This window comes from Musca domestica, unplaced genomic scaffold (assembly GCF_030504385.1).
Source record: "Musca domestica strain aabys unplaced genomic scaffold, Musca_domestica.polishedcontigs.V.1.1 75, whole genome shotgun sequence".
Lineage (NCBI taxonomy): Eukaryota > Metazoa > Arthropoda > Insecta > Diptera > Muscidae > Musca > Musca domestica.
The window spans coordinates 2,018,202-2,036,100 of NW_026712393.1; the positions used below are offsets into that span (position 1 = coordinate 2,018,202).

Sequence of the window (17,899 nt, forward strand, 5' to 3'; positions counted from 1 at the left end):
AGACTCAAAAGATCTGAAGGGGTTACTTCGCTTGGCCGAAAGTGGTGAACTGCCGAATTTGGTTTTCTGCGATGAGAAAACATATGTTGCCCAGCAGTTTGTAAACAAAAAAATGATCGTGTTTACTTGCCAAAGAGGTCAGCTGAAAATGTGCACCTTCGGTTGGCCACCAGAACTCAAGCGCCGGTCATGGTGATTGTGTGGGCCGCCATAACAGCCGATGGTTGCTCTCCGCTCGTATTAATAGACCGTGGCATCAGAATAAATGCCGAATATTATCTCGAAAATATTCTTGAGGGTGTATTAAAGCCTTGGGCATGCAAACATTTTTGCCGCTGACCTTGGACATTTCAACAGGACTCAGCACCATCGCACTCAGAACGCGCCACCCAAGAATGATTATAAAATGAGGTTCCTCGCTTCATTTTCAGCGCACAATGACCACAAAAATCTTCGAATACCAATCCGATGGACTATTGTGTCTGGAGTATTTTGGAAAGCAAGGTTGGCACTAAAAAATAACAAAGTGTCGATCACCTCAAGCAAGCGCTTCGCCGGGAATGGGCCAAAATAACGCAGAGCAACATTCGGGCAGCGTGTGACGGTTTCATTGGCCGTTTGAAGGCCATAATTCGTACCAAAGGTGACCAATTTGAACAAATCTAAACTTATTCTAAAATTTGGTGCTATTTCCGACATTTTTTGCTTTCATTCAATGATATTTAAAAAAAATGTACAAATTATGGCTTTTGACTTTGTTGCAGTTTTTTTATCTCACCCTGTAATGCGATGTTTTTTCTACTTCAATTAAACAACTGCATTTCAGATGTGTACCCTCAGACTATGTCAGTTTATAAAAATTTATTTTGATTTACATTGACTTAAAAATCATTCAAAATGCTGACCCTAAATAGGGACCAACATTACCCACTTCTCATCTAATCTAACTCTTATACTAATATTACAACTAGTCCGATTTAGACTATATCGACTACTTCCTTCACCTTATGTGAGATATGTGATAATTTTTGATATTAGGATGAGCAAAATTTAAAGAAAATAGGACATCTATTACCAATTTTATGGGAATAATTGTTAATCGAAATTTCATCGATTCCATATTCACATCAGATCTCTGGTTGGGAGAAATATTTAGATATACCAAGTATGAATAGAATACTGATAGTTGTGATACTTCGTGGGTGAAGTAGCAGAAGGGGTGGACCTAACCTACTGCAAGTACGAAATTTGAAGAGAATCGGAAGCTTATTTCTCATTTTATGAGAGTCATAATTTTTCGAAATTATTCGGAGCTACAAGAAGAAGTGCTTCGACTCATTCCATCTTTAAAGCAGACCTTGTGTTAGTGAGAACTTTGAGATTTGCAAAATTTGAAGAGTATCGAATGGTTATTTCGAATTTTATATTTAAGGGATACAATTATTCAAAATTTTGACCCCTTGTTGTCGGAGGAGGTACCAGAAGCAGTAGTCCGAAATGTTCCATCTTCACACCAGATCTTTCGTTAGCAGAAATATTGGGATGTATGAAATTTGAGGAGAATATAATACTTATTTCGCATTTTATGAGAGTTTAAAAAAAATGTATATAAAATTTAGACCCTTTTTTGGGGGGAGGTACCAGAAGGAATAAGCCAAAAATTGTACATTTTTGCACCGAGCATAGTACTCATTTTGCAATTTGCAGAATTTGAACAAAATCGGATGGTTATTTTTGTTGTATTTTTATACCCTACACCACATAGTGGTAAGGGTATTATGTCTTTGTGCATTTGTTTGTAACATGGAGAAGGAAACGAGATAGACCCATAGTTACTTTTGAGAACCTTCATAGAATCACTTTCTGAGTCGATTTATGCATGTCAGTCCGTCTGTCCGTCCGTCCGTCCGTCTGTCCATGTATTCTTGTGAACAAAATGCAGGTCGCATTTATTATCCGATTGAGATGAAATTTTCCAAACAATATTTTTTTGGCCCAAGGACGAACCCTATTGAAATTGGTGAGAATCGGATCAAATTTAGATATAGCTCCCATATATATCTTCATCCGATTTCGGGTTAAATGTGCACCAAATGTCCACTATCAGTCCAAATTACCTGAATTTTGGCACGCCCAACCGAGTTCGGCCCAGAAGCAAGTATATCAAATTTGGAGAAAATCGGTTCAGATATAGCTATAGCTCCCATATATATTTTTCATCCGATTTGATCTTTAAGTCCCTCACATTCCTACTATGCACTCCACAACCGTGATATTTGGTACCAGGTATTATATGGAGCACAGAAATAGCTGTTTTAAATTTTATCGAAATCGGTTCAGATTTGGATATAGCTCCCATATATATCTTCATCCGATTTTGGGTTAAATGTGCACCAAATGTCCACTATCAGTCCAAATTACCTGAATTTTGGCACACCCAACCGAGTTCGGCCTAGAAGCAAGTATATCAAATTTGGAGGAAATCGGTTCAGATATAGCTATAGCTCCCATATATATCTCTCATCCGATTTGGTGTTTAAGCCTCTCACATTCGTAATATCCACTCCACAAGAATGATATTTGGTACCAGATATAAGATACAGCCCAGAAATAGCTGTTTGTAATTTTATCGAAATCGGTTCAGTTTTGGATATAGCTCCCATATATATCTTCATCCGATTTCGGGTTAATTGACCACCAAATGGCCAATATCAGCCCAAATGGCCCGAATTTTGGCACATGTGACCGAGATTAGCCTTAAAGCAAATACAAAAAATTTGGAGAAAATCGGTTCAGAAACAACTATAGCTCCCATATATATGTTTTATCCGATTTGGTGTTTAAGCCTCTCACATTCGTAATATCCACTCCACAAGAATGATATTTGGTACCAGATATAAGATACAGCCCAGAAATAGCTGTTTGTAATTTTATCGAAATCGGTTCAGATTTGGATTTAGCTCCCATATATATCTTCATCCGATTTCGGGTTAATTGTGCACCAAATGGCCGATATAAGTCCAAATGGACTGAATTTTAGTACATCGGACCAAATTCAGCCTAGAAGCAAGTATATCAAATTTAGTGAAAATCGGTTCAGATACAACATATATATGGTTGCTATATATATGTTTCATCAGATTTAGTGTTTTAGTCCCTTACATTCGTAATATTCACTCCACAACCATGATATTTGGTACCAGGTATAAGATGGAGCACAGGAATAGCTGTTTTAAATTTTATCGAAATCGGTTCAGATTTGGATATAGCTCCCATATATATCTTCATCCGATTTCAGGTTAAATGTGCACTAAATGGTCAATATCAGCCCAAAACACCTGAATTTTCGTACATAAGATCGAATTCAGTCCAGAAGCTAATACGTCAAATTTGGAGGAACCCGGTTCAGAGATAGCTATAGTTCGTAAAATGCACGATAGAATTAGAAAGATTTTGATTTTGTACCAAATATCTCATAGAGCTCTGAAATGCCCTGTATAAACATTTTTACGAGAGCTTTACTAAATATGCATAGTGGTGTAGGGTATCATATAGTCGGCCCCGCCCGACTTTTGAGCTTTCCTTACTGGTTTTTATTTATTTTCTGTGAAAATTTTGGATATTTTGTGGGGGATTTATTAGAAGGAGTGGACCGATATTTGCCATTTTCGAACTCGATTTATGTTTGACAATAATATTACAATGTACAATTTCAGACAAAATCGGATACTCCCCTCAAGAGTTACCGTGCACACCAACCAGCCAGATAAACCTCCTTCCAAAGAGACCAAGACGCACGCTTTGGCCGTATTAAATAAAATATACGTTCTGCAGTCATATGACTGAGGGTATAATAACAGCATTGCAAGTCGTTTAGTTGTGTCTACTACGTGGTTTCTACCTAAGGCGGCTTTCCTAATTCACTGCACCTTTCAGATTATTAAGAGATCTTAAAAAAAAAACAAACAAATATAGAATCCCCATTTTGTAAGGGACCAACTTTAATGTAACAAATTTCACTTCAAATTAAACTTTGTAAAGGGTATCTCATCTGAAAAGAAATCCATTCGACATATCCAAATAAGATGGAGGATACGTTAATTTTTGCATTCCCTTTGTAACACATTATGTACATTGATCAGCGTAAAATTCTATGTCGATTTATCCGTCTGTTAAAATCACGCTAGAGCGCATAATATTTAAAATCGCTTAATTAGCTTATACTAATTTAATATTATGTTCGTACCAACAAAAAAAAATATTAATTTTTGCCATAATTTTTTTATTTTAAAAATTGTGTGAGCGCCTGAAAATGTGCTATAAAAAAGATAAATGTGAAAAAGTCGCTTTACATATGACAGACTTGTTGCGTAAACTAACATTTATAATGTTTTTCATAAAAAATATTGATTTATAAATATTTAAACATTCTCGATTTAAATGTAAATGTAAAAATATAAATTCCAACCACAAGTAACGATTGGACCACAACATTGTTTCAAAGTTGTTATAGTTTGCCCTTATCAATCTTCCAATCAAATCTAAATCTTTCTCTCTCAATTCGATTAGGGTTTTTAGATTTGGAAATATATGTCCTCCAAATTTTGCCAAATTTATGTAGCAAACATTTAGCTGACAAATTCTTGTCGATTCACTGTCACAGTGCCTAGCCGCACACACCATATTCAGATTCAATTCACATGTTTACACTCATTGTTTCTTTGTGTCGCCTTTGGCTCACGGTTCGCTGGTTATCAATTTGTATCAATAGACTTGATGTCGTCAATGTGTGTAAGTGAGTGTGTGTGTGTGTCACGTCTCTTTGAAATCAGCATTCAAATGATATTACAATGGGACAGTAGTGACATGGCCGTAAAATGAGCGCCACCCAGTTCACACAGAAAATGATGCCAATGTTGTTTGGCTGACAGTCACAGAGTGTGTTCGGCAGCCAGTGAAAGTTGTAATTCATTCAACAACAATTCTACACTAATTTGTGGAGTCTATTTTATGATTCTGCCATATGGTTTGAAGGGTCAAATATTTGAGATGTTTGAGGGTCATATTTTTTGGCATGTTCGAATGTGACCAGCCGTGGCATTTGATTGCTCAAATTGACACTTGTCATTTGCTTTATGACATAATAATTGGGTCATGCTAAATGGAAGACCCATTAGTAAAAATTGACCTTTCATGTTATTGTTTATGAACTTCAAACGGAAAATAATTGCGAAATTACTGTACAGAAATAAGGTTCTTTAATTTATTCTACCACGTTTTGCATTTGCAATATGTGTTATTAATTGTTTTATTATTCTACATAACATCTATTTTTATTCCAAGTTGTTTGTTTGCAATTTCTTCTTGCGAAACCAACGCAACCGCACAATTGCAATAATTCAAAACTTGATTTAACAAAATAATCACAGAACCTAGCAGCAAAGCCAACAGAGGGATGGGGATTTTTTTCTCAAAAAAATCGAGTGTTTCATGAGCTTCGTGGATTTTCAAAATTTTGACCCTTTGTGGGGAAAGCACCAGAAGGAGTGCACCGATATATACCATCTTCTCACCAGACCTTGGGTTAATAAAAATATCGTGCTGTGTGTAATTTGCAGAGAACCGGATGCTTATTTCGGTTTATATGATCATTTTGCTTATTCCAAATTTTGACCTTTTTGTGGGGGAGGCACCGGAAGGAGTGCACCGACATATCCCATCTTCTCACCAGGCCTTGTGTTAATAATAATATTGTGCTGTATGTAATTTGAAGAGTACTGGATGCTTATTTCGGATTAAAAATATTTTTTTTTTCGTTTTTCGTTTTGGTTTTTCAAAATGTTGACCCTTTGTGGGGGAGGTACCAAATGAAATGGTCCGACCTCTACGATATTTAAAACAGATCTTGTGTTAATGGAAATATTAAGGTGTGCCAAGTCCGAATAGAATCTGATGTCAATTACGCGTGTTATGAGCTTCATGGATTTAGAAAATTTTGACCCTTTGTGGGGGAGGTACCAGAAAGAGTGGATCAATATATCCCATCTTCTCACCAGATCTTGGGTTAATAAAAATATTGTGTAGTTTGAAGAGAACCGAATGCTTATTTCGGATAATATGATCGTTTTGGTTATTCACAATTTTGTCCCTTTGTGGGGGAGGTACCAGAAGAAATGCTCCGATCTCTACCATATTTAAAACAGATATTTTTTAATTGAAACATTGAGGTGTGCCAAGTCCAAATGGAATCTGATGTTAATTACGCGTGTTATGAGCTTCATGGATTTTGAAAATTTTGACCCTTTATGGGGGAGGTACCAGAAGTAAGGGACCGAAAAATTCCATCTTCATACCAGACCTTGCATTAATACATTTTTTGGATTTTTTTGGATGTGTGAAATATGAAGGGAACTGGATGCTTATTTCGGATTTAATAATCGTTTTGGTTGTTCAAAACGTTGACCCTTTGTGGGGGAGGTACCAGAAGGAATGGTCCGATCTCTACCATCTTTATAACAGATCTTGTGTTGATGGAAATATTGGGATTTGCTAAGTCTGAATGGAATCGGATATTAATTTCGCTTTTTATGAGCTTCATCGATACTCAAAATTGTGACCCTTTATGGGGGAGGTACCAGAGGAAGTGGACCAATATACTCCATCTTCGCCCCAGACGTTGGTTTAATAAAATTTTTGCGAAGTGTGTAATTTGAAGACAATCGGACACTTACATCACATTTGATAAGAGTTATAATTATACAAAATTTTGACCCTTTGGGGGGAGGTACTTGATGGAGTGGACTGATATTGTCCATTTTTGCACCTGACCTGTAAATATTATGATGTGCAAAGTTGGAGCAAAATCAATTTATCCTTTCTCTTTCTGTGCAGTAAAATATTCTCTTTGTAAATGTTGACATTGACATACCAGAAGGAGTGAACCGATATTGCCCATCTCTGAACTCGGTCTAAGTTTGATAATATTACGATGTACCAAGTTTGGATCAAATCGGATACTCCCTTCGAGAGTTGTCATGCGCACCAAGCAGCCAGACAGACGGACAGATGGACGGACCGACATCGCTAGATCGACTCCAAATGTCCTGAAACGGATTTGGTCCCAAGAGACCTAGGATCTAAAATCGTTATTTCGATTAGACACGTTTTGGCCACATCAAATGATATATACCCTCTCTAGCCACATGGCTGAAGTCCGCTTGGTCAAGTCAAAATTTCCCTTAATACTTCATTGTTTGCGTAAAATGCGATTGGAAGAAATATTCTAAATTAAATTCCATTGTGAGTCTCTGAACAAGGAAAAAAGCTGAAGTTCGACCGGAACGAACTTTGAATTCCCTCCACCATTTGGAACGAATTTGGCAATTCTCAAAAACAATAAAATCCGTTGAAAATTCTGTTAAAATCTTAAAAATACCGAATATAGCTATTATATTAGAGTCTATATGACGACATGAACCTGCGTAGGTAACATTTGTCATAAGCCATTACAATTTTCAAATGCGAAACTTAAAAAAAAGTCGGTTATAATGTCGCTAAAATCATCAAAATACCGAATATCGGGAGGTACCGTTATATGTAGGCTATACGAAGACGTGAACCTGCACAGACATTTTTCTGTCGTAGGTTGTAGAATCCATTACGAATTTTAAATATTAAATTTGAAACAATTCTGGTGAAAAATGTCCCAACAATCATTAAAATATATATAGCAGTACCTCCCGATATTCGGTATTTTGATGTTTTTAGCGAATTTATTCACCGGAATTGTTTTAAATTTGGTATTTAAAGTTTGTAATGGATACTAAAGTCTATGACGCAGGTCCACGTCTTCGTATAGCCTCCATATAACGGTATACCGAATATCGGAAGGATTCGGACTATACCAAAACGTGGACCTACATTACCCATTTTCAATACCAAAAGTCCTGCAGACATAACATACATCTGAGCAAAAATTTATCAATCTACTTCAATTCGTTCGGAAGCTAGAGTGATTTCCACAGACGGAGAGACGGACGGCATCGCTAAATCGACATAGAATTTTATTTGATCAAGAATATGTATACTTTAGGGGGTCTAAAATTTGTATTTTGAGGTGCTACAAACGGAATGACAAACTTAATATACTATGGTGGAGGGTATAATAAACGAAATTTGTATACCTCTATGTACATTAAAAAAGTATCATAAATTTTGGATTTGAAAAAAAAAAAACATATTTTTATTTTCCAAAAATTTAGAACTTCTCACTGCTCAATAGCCAGTCTGAGTTGTGAAAAATTCTAAAACCTCAAAATAGCCTTTGTATAGTCTTGACCACCCTTTTGGGGTTTTGCTGTTCTGACCCTTGCCAACAACTCCCTTTAGAATTTATGACATACCATGTCAAATCAATTGGACAAATTGTTACTTACAACAACAACAACATCGAAATTCGAATTCCAACTCAAATCTCCCCAATTCTCCGTCACGTATCAGGGTCTACTTCCCCATTGTTTTCTCGTCTGCCAAACGAAACAAAGCAGACTTATCCAAAAATTAAAAATACAAAAAACGTTTCCAGCTTTTTTTCGTTTTTAATACTAAGGCCAAGGTCGCTATTTGACCAAACACCAGCAACAATAATAGCAACAACAACACTTACTCATGAAACCACAAAAACCAATCGTCATTTCTCGCTTCTCGCAATGTGTCGCTAAGCCAATAAGAGATGTATTGATAATAAAATAAAATAAAATAAAAAAATTATCATAAATGTATTTACATGCATAAATTATTGTTCGAAGCGGGTCCCAAATATTTTAATGACATATTCGCTTATGAAAAACAGTATTCAAATTTTATGTAAATTTGCCACAAAATTGAATTGTTTTCTTAAAAAATGTCTTAAAAAATGTCTATTGTATAAGTGCTTATGATTATTAATTCTTTTAGATCTTTTATAAGGTTTACGTCATGGTTCCGAATTTCAAAAAAAAAATCAGTAAAGGCCATGACTACACACCCCAATATTCTAATCTAAATTAGATGAGGTGTGACAATGAAATATACAGTTTTACTAAATCAAGTGGATAAAAATGTATAAATCCGGTATAAGGAAAAGGAAGCGGTTAAACAATCCTTTTAAACGGGATCGTAACAAGTCAAAATGTTCTTCAAAATTATTTATCATAAAATTTTATTATAGCTCCTAGAAGACATCAGAAGTCTGCCTCACCAGGAATTCATATATACATATAACCAGTAAGGAAAAGTCAAAAGTCGGGTGGGCCGACTATATGATAACCTACACCACCATGTGTATACAGTAGAGATCCCGTAACAAAAAATTTTATATTGGGAATTTATGTGAAGTAGATCAGATGTGAAGTAGATCAGATGAGGTATCATGGCCTCAGAGTAGTCACAATTTGGGATATATACTCGATACTCTGAATCGATTTTCAACAAATTTGACTGAGGCTTTTGTACTTCTGGTACCAAATAGCATTGCTGAATAGTAGATGATATGACTTAAGAATTATATTAAAAAATATTTATTGACGCAATAGATATACCGGACCGAGTTTCACAGAATGGAAAAAATCGATTGAATATGAAAAAATCTGTCCAATTTGGGTTGATATGGTGGAAGATGTACGGGTTGCCCATATTCGACGGACCTTTGGGCCCATTCCAATCGACGAGGCTTGTCCGCAGGCAACATTCTTTGCGTCAATTGAATTTTGTACGGGAACAAATGCAAATCAATCCGAATAATCCGTTGTAAAGTGGACCGAGCCATGCCCAACTGCTGAGAACGGCGTTTTTGGGATGTTCTTGGGGACCTCTCAACACTGGCTCGTACGGCAGCGATATTCTCGGCCGATCGCCTTGGTCGACTTTTATACTTTTTTATTTTTAATGTTTAAAAAGCATGTTGAGTTTTCACAATTGACTTCTTGTAAATTTCAACTATTTCAGAGCGCTCGCGTGGTGTGTATTGGTTCATGGTAAAAATTTTCTTGGACTGACGCTTCAAACGCGGTATGTCATTAAGCGATGTAACATCTCTGTCAAAAGTTTTGACGTTGCCAGATGGGTCCGTCGAATATGGGCAACCCTGTATATCGAAGGTATATACAAATCTGAATCGATATCGATAAAATTTGACAGAGGTATCTTCAAGCTGTATGTAATGGCCGGCATCAAATATTATTGTTGTGTAGTGCACATTACGCATGTCAAGGACTTTAACACCAAATCCGATGTAACATACATATGGGAGCTATAGCTATATCTGAACCGGTTTTTACCAAAATTTGAAGTATTTGCTTCTAGACAAAATTCGGTCGGATGTGTCAAAATTCAGTTCATTTGGATTGATATTGGCCATTTGGTGCATAATACAGGTTGAGATAAGAAAAACTGCAACAAAGTCAAACGCCATAATTTTTACATTTTTTTAAATTTTATTGAATGAAAGCAAAGAATGTCGGAAATAGCATCAAATTTTAAAATAAGTTTAGATTTGTTCGAATTGGTCACCTTTGGCATGAATTATGGCCCTCGAATGGCCAAAGAAACCGTTACACGCTGCCCGAATGTTGCTTTGCGGTATTTTGGCCCATTCCCGGCGATGAGGTGATCGACACTTTGGTATTTTTTAGTGCCAATCTTGCTTTCCAAAATACTCCAGACACAATAGTCCAACGGATTGGTATCCGGAGATTTTTATGGTCATTGTGTGCTGGAAATGAAGCGAGGAACCTCATTTTGTACCCATTCTTGAGTGCCGCGTGTTGAGTGCGATGGTGCTGAGTCCTGTTGGAAGTCCCAAGATCTGCGGCCAAAATGTATGCGTGCCCAAGGCTTTACTACACCCTCTAGAATATTTTCGCGATAATATTCGGCATTTATTCTGATGCCACGGTCGATTGATACGAACAGAGAGAGACCATCAGCTGTTAGGGCAGCTCACACCACCACCATTACCATGACCGGCACTTGAGTTCCGGTGGCCAACCGAAGGTGCACATTTTCAGCTGACCTCTTTGGCAAGTAAACACGATCATTTTGTTTGTTTACAAACTGCTAGACAACGAATGTTTTCTCATCGGAGAAAACCAAATTCGGCAGTTCACCACTTTCGCCCAAGCGAGCAACTCTTTAGCTCTTTTGAATCTTTGAGTCTATTTTCTTTCTGTTGCGGTATAAGTTCTTGCACTTTTTGGGATTCCAATGGCTTTACCCCGAGTTCATTTTTCAAAATTTGCCGAATGGAATATTGCGATATGTTAAGCTCACGAGCCATTATTCGGCCACTGCGACGCGGGTTTCGATCAACTTGCTTCTTTACTTTTCGACCTATTTCTGCTGACGTTGCTGTTTTCTTCCGTCCACTTCCTTGACGTCGGGCTACGCTGCCAGTATCACGACAAGGAGCGATGGTAGGAGACACATAATATTTATTCACATTTAAATGCTGGAGGTTCTAACGATAGCCACTTGTGGTTTTCGAGGCAAATATAAAGAAATCACACGAATATCACGCTTGAATTCCATCACGAATAACTTTTTACATCGAAAATTCTCGCCAAAATGCCTTTGTACGCTTGTAAACAATATAATGAGCTGTCACTGAAATGATTTTAACAACTGTCGGACGAGTGGCTTAGAAATGACAGCAGTCTGAAGTTGGTTGCAGTTTTTTTCATCTCACCCTGTATAGTTAAATTTGATGAAGAATATTTTTATCCTACAATGAAGCTTTGTTTCCATAGTTTCTCATAAAGTACTGTTTGTACTCTTTTAACCCTCAAAGCATTTTTTTCTATTTATGAATTTCTGACGTTTTGGTAAGATTTAGATCTTTTAATGTCTTCTAGGACCTATAGTAGAATTTAATTGCGAATAATTTTGTTGGATATTTTGACTTGCTGTGATCCCGTTTAAGGGGAGATTTTAACCAAAATTTGCAAAATGGACCGAAAAGACCCCTTTGGTGACTCGCTTAAGGATTAAAAATATCAACAAAAATAATCCCCATATTGTTATCTGTAATATTGCCGAAGACAAATAAATATTCCAAGGAATATTAATTCGAAAAGAGAATTGTCCACAGTTTCTCATAAAGTTCGGTTTTAACCCTCAAATGAGTTTTTGCTATTTATTAATTCCTGGCCTTTAGACAAGATTTAGACTTTCAATATATTCTGGGACCTATAGCAGAAATGTATGACAAATAATTTTGTAAAATATTTTGACCTGCTACGATCCTATTTAAGCGGAATTTTTAACAAAATTTCGTTTTAAGGACCAAAAAGACCCCTTTGGTGGCTCCGCTTAGGGTTAAATATTTTAAATAAAATAATCCTTGTATTGTTATCAGTAATATTGCTGAAGACACTATATACCTAAAATGCAAGGATTCCAAGCAATCTTAATCCGAAAATTTCAAAAAATGTCAAAAAGAGGGAGAAATAGGAAACCTTTTTTCCCATTTTATGACAAAATTGAAATAATTATTCTCGCGATATATAATGGAAATATAGATTTCTTTCCATTGGTGACCTATAGTGAAATTTGATGGAGAACTTTGTATACCCCACACCACAATGTGGTCAGGGTATTATGTCTTTGTGCATTTGTTTGTAACAGTCAAAAGGAAACGAGATAGACCCATAGTTCCTTTAGATGATTTGCATAGAATCACTTTCTGAGTTGATTTATGCATGTCAGTCCGTCTGTCCGTCCGTCCGTCCATGTATTCTTGTGAACAAAATGCAGGTCGCATTTATTATCCGATTGAGATGAAATTGTCCAAACAACATTTGTTTGGCCCAAGGACGAACCCTATTGAATTTGGAGATAATCGGTAAAAATTTAGATATAGCACCCATATATATCTTCGTCCGATTTGCAGTTTAGTGTGCACCAAACGTGTAATATCAGCCCGAATAGTATGGAATTTTGCACATACAACCAATAATAAGTATGCCAAATTTGATCGAAATCGGTTCAGATATAGCTATAGCTCCCATATATATTGTTCATCCGATTTGTTATTTTTGTCCTCCGCAGTCGTAATATGCACTCTGCAACAACAATATTTGGGGAAATATATCAAATGCAGCTCAGAAATATATTTGCCAAATTTTATCGAGATCGGTTCAGATTTGGATATAGCTCCCCTATATATCTTTATTTGATTTCAAATTAATTTTGCACCAAATGGGCAATACAAGTCCGAATTTAGAAGATACAAATGCTTCGGCATATTTAGTCCTTTGAACTTTAAATTACAATTATAATCATAGCGTCTATGATTGAATTCCCCATAAAAACTTTTATTTGTTATGTGGAGCTCAACTAAATTAGCAAAGTGGTATAGGGTATCATAAAATCGGCCCCGCCCGACTTTAGGACATTCTTTACTGGTTTGTCTTTGACGTCGACCTTCTACAAGGATGCTTTGTAGGAGAATTTTCAATAGTTTCTCATACATTTATGAACTTCTGGCGTTTGGGTAACATATAGACTTCCGATATATTCTGGAACCTCTGGTAGAATTCTATGAAAAATAACTTTGTAGACTATTTTGAACTGCTACGATCTCATTTGAATGCAGTTATTAACCAAATTTTGGAAAAAGGGCTAAAAAGACCCCTTTGGTGACTGGCTCGGGGGTTAAAATTTTACCCAAATAATCCTCGTATTGTTATCCGTAATTTTGATAAAGAGACTATATACCTCAAATGCAAGGATTCCCAGGGAATTATAATTCGAATATTTCACAAAATTTCGAAGAGAGGAGGTAATTTTCGCTCTCTAATTAGGCTACTTTGCGATGTAAACTTTAAAAACACCGATACAGGTGCCTTCTATTTTTAGCAAGTCATAAGAACATTTAAACCACTGATCATTTTTTGTTTTTTTTAGCAACAAGGAATTTCGGTTGAAATTGTACGTGTCTTGCCGGACAGTCCACCACCAGCTTTGAGCAACATCTTTTGTAATGCCGATGAACTCAATCCTGCTGATATGGTAAGCCAGCTTTATTGTTGAAATATTTCAAAATATAGTTTTCAACTAATTCACTACCTTCCCCTTCCCCTCTTCTGCCATCCTGCAGTTAATCACCTTCGACTGTGATGCCATGCCCGTGTTGCAGGTTAAGGCTTTCCGTCAGAAATCCGGTAAAGTTGAGACCTCTCACTACAAATTGACCGTGTCCCGGTTTAGGGCACGCATTGCCAATGCCATGAACTACAATACGTTGAAGGGTGATATGCGTGTTGAAGGTTTTCCAGATGTAAGTTATCTAAAAAGCATTTTTAAATTCTCTTATTTTTATGAATTTCCTTTCCACAGATCCGAATTTCCATGAACAGCGTGGGTGCCATTAAACCCATGGACCAGGAGGAGACTCAAGTCCAGGCAGCCATATCGGAAATGATGACTCGTGCCCTGCGTGAAACCGTCTACCCAGTTGATTTCTCCATCTACACGACCTGCCCACGTGCTGAAGTCGAACCCATTGATTTACCTGTAATATATCCAATGCCATACGAAACTGTGGCGGTGAGCGTAAGAACATTGAGAAGCTGCGTTTTATTTTGTCTTGTCTATCAACTTTTTTCCCCATACACACACACAGTTGTGGAAGCATATCCTCTTCTGGATATAGGATCATAGCATGTTATTAATTTCTCTGTTTTCTTTATTTTTGAGCATAATAATCGGGAGATGTTTATCTTTTGTTTCCACCCTCTCCCCACCTGGAACCCTTTACACTTTACAGAACATTTTGTACTGTTTGTTACATTAGTTGGTGAAATTTTTATTGGTGTGTGGTGTACAGATTTATGTCTTAAAAAACGGAAAAAGTTACAAAACTACATGGTGACACAAAATAATACTACAACAACAGCAAAACACTTCTCTATGTTCTATATTCCTTACCCCCCTTTTATATAACAAAAATCTTTTAATTTTTTAATTTCCTTTTTTTTATTTTTAATATCATTAACATAATTTCCCACAGTTAAAACCTAAAATATGTCTTGTAGTTATTTGTTTTTCCCAAGTAAACACAGTATTTGTTGGTGGCGTATACATTGTGGCAATACTTATACGCACCGTAGTACACACTATTCTGATACATTAAAAAATTTCAGCACACTTTCATTTTAAAAATTATTTAATAAGACATTTTTGCGACAATATAAAAGTCTTCGTCTTCGAAAATTCGGTTTTCACGGAGTTTTTCTCAAATTTAATAGAAAAAAGTTAAAAAGTATCAGTAGGATGTCACCCTCAGCCTATGTCAGTTGATTAAAATATGTTTTGACTTACATTATGAATCTTCAAAACGCTGATCCTTCATGGAGGAGATACCGGAGGAATGTGCTGAATAATGTAATGTGCGAAGTTTGAAGAGAAGCGGATGCTTATTTCGGATTTTATGCTCGTTTTGGTTATTCAAAATGTTGACCCTTTGTGGGGGCGATACAAGAAGGAATGATCCGATCTTTACCATCTTTATAACAAATCGGTTGTTAATTTCGCGTTTTATGAGTTTTATGGATATTCAAAATTTTGATCCTTTTGTGGGGAAGGTACCACAAAGAGTGGACCGATATATCCCATCTTCACACCAGACCTTGGATTAATAGAAATATTGTGATATGTATAATTGGGAAACACTCAGACTATTACATCTCCGAACTCGATCTAAGTTCGATAACATTGGAACATTTTCTCTGCCAATGCCTGGCGTTTGCAAATATCAGATCCCAATTCTTAGGAAACGACTCCATACCAGAACTTAATCAGACCATGGTAAATGATATAAGACAGTTAAGAAATTTCATAAAGGCAACTGAATTTCAAATATAAAAGACTGTAAACTGCCCGTTTTCTTCAAAATAAAACCCATAGTCTAGAGCGCAGAACTGGCCTATACTGCCTTAAGTGTATGCCCAACAGGGCATATTTTTCAACCTTACCTAACCTAAGTTTGATAACAATATTACGTTGTTCCAATTTTAGACCAAATCGGATACTCCCTTCGAGAGTTATCGAGCGCACTAGCCAGACAGACAGGCGGACGGACATCGCTAGATTGACTCCGAATGCCCCGAAACGGATTTGGTCCAAAGAGTCCTGGAATGAAATGTCTGATATTTGAAGAGTCTGACTCTTATTTCCTTGATTGAGTGGACTGATAGTGTTCATTTTCGCACCTGACCTGACCTCAGAGACTGTGGAACATTGTCGCAATCATTCGCTTTTTATGTAGCTTAGAAGAATATTAGGTAATTTAATGCGAAGAAATCAAAGCTCTAAAAATATATGGGCTGAGTGGCGCCCAACGTTTTGAAGGTTAAATTATGTTCGATTGTATAGAAAATAGAATGAAACGGATGAAAATGATTCAGATCCCTTAATGTGAAACTCTCTTCCTTTTTTGTGTTCGGAATTACATCAAATTTTGTCTAACTTTATCTACTCATTTTGTTCTGCATTCTTGTAGAACATACATTTCAAAATGTACGCCCCCATCGTAAGATTGTAGGGGTGAGATAAATATGGAAGCGAGTGATAAAGAAAAAAGTTATCGCAAAGGTCAGACCTCTTTAGGGAGTGTAAAAGAAATCATCATTTGGAAATGCTTGGAAGCCTTGCGCGAAATACTCTTCCTTTCTATGTTCGAAATAGCATCCAAATTTGGAAAACTCTTAACTTTTCAGGTTTATAAATCTGCTTTCGATCCTACTCATTGTACATGAGTATACCAAATAACGCTCCCTTTAAAGTTTTTCTGTGGCACACAAATGCTGCGAACCTGCTAATTGTAAATTTGTACCCAAGATAAGGTTCCCTAAAATGGGTTTATGTGGCGCCCAACAGTTTTCATTTTAAATCTATATATAAAATTTAAGCCCCCTTGTACGAGAGTAATAAACGTGGAAGTAAGGCATTTATTAAGTCCACCACAAGTTGTGGGCAAGATGTCTTTACGGAGAGTAGAGGAGTTATTCGAGATATGGTATTTTGGCCTGTAGTTTATTAAGTATATTCAGGGTGAGATAAAAAAACTGCCACAAAGTCAAGCGCCATAATATTTAATTTTTTTAATTTTATTGTATGAAAGAAAAATGTCGGAAATAGCATCAAATCTAAGAATAAGTTTAGATTTGTTCGAATTGGTTACCTTTGACACGAATTATGGCCAATGAAACCGTCACACGCTGCCCGAATGTTGCTCTGCGGTATTTTGGCCCATTCCCGGCGAAGTGCTTGCTTGAGGTCGACATCGACACTTTGGTATTTTTAGTGCCAACCTTGCCTTCCAAAATACTCCAGACACAATAGTCCAACGGATTGTTATCCGGTGGTAATGGTGGCCATTGTGCGTTGGAAATGAAACGAGGAACCTCATTTTGTAACCATTCTTGGGTGACGCGTGCTGAGTGCGATGGTGCTGAGTCCTATTGGAATGTTCAAGGTCTGCGGCCAAAATGTTTGCGTGCCAAAGGCATTAATACACCCTCCAGAATATTTTCGAGATAATATTCGGCATTTATTCTGTTGGCCGGCACTTGAGTCCTGGTGGCCAACCGAATGTGCACATTTTCAGCTGACCTCTTTGGGAAGTAAACACGATCATTTTGTTTGTTTACAAACTGCTGGACAACTATTATTTTCTCATCGGAGAAAACCTAATTCGGCAGTTCACCACTTTCGGCCACGCGAAGCAACTCTTTAGCTCTTTTGAGTCTATTTTCTTCCGTTGCGGTGTAAGTTTTTGCACTTTTTGGAATTTCAATGGCTTTAGCCCGAGCTCATTTTTCAATATTTGCCGAATGGAATATTACAATATGTTCAGCTCACG

At 36.7% G+C, this 17,899-nt stretch overlaps 1 protein-coding gene across 23 annotated transcripts in view; it reads left to right on the plus strand.

The window, feature by feature from the left end:
* LOC101900611 (uncharacterized) overlaps window positions 1–17,899 on the plus strand; it is a 153,818-nt gene that overhangs the window by 107,592 nt on the left and 28,327 nt on the right. For 16 of the 23 annotated variants that reach the window (XM_059130483.1, XM_059130485.1, XM_059130486.1 and 13 more), the window contains 3 exons: window positions 13,942–14,046; window positions 14,135–14,314; window positions 14,374–14,589. In XM_059130483.1, coding sequence (XP_058986466.1) covers window positions 13,942–14,046; window positions 14,135–14,314; window positions 14,374–14,589 — 501 coding nt within the window. The remainder of the gene's footprint in view (window positions 1–13,941; window positions 14,047–14,134; window positions 14,315–14,373; window positions 14,590–17,899) is intronic. The other 7 variants (XM_011295145.3, XM_005185728.4, XM_059130490.1 and 4 more) reach the window with 2 other exon arrangements.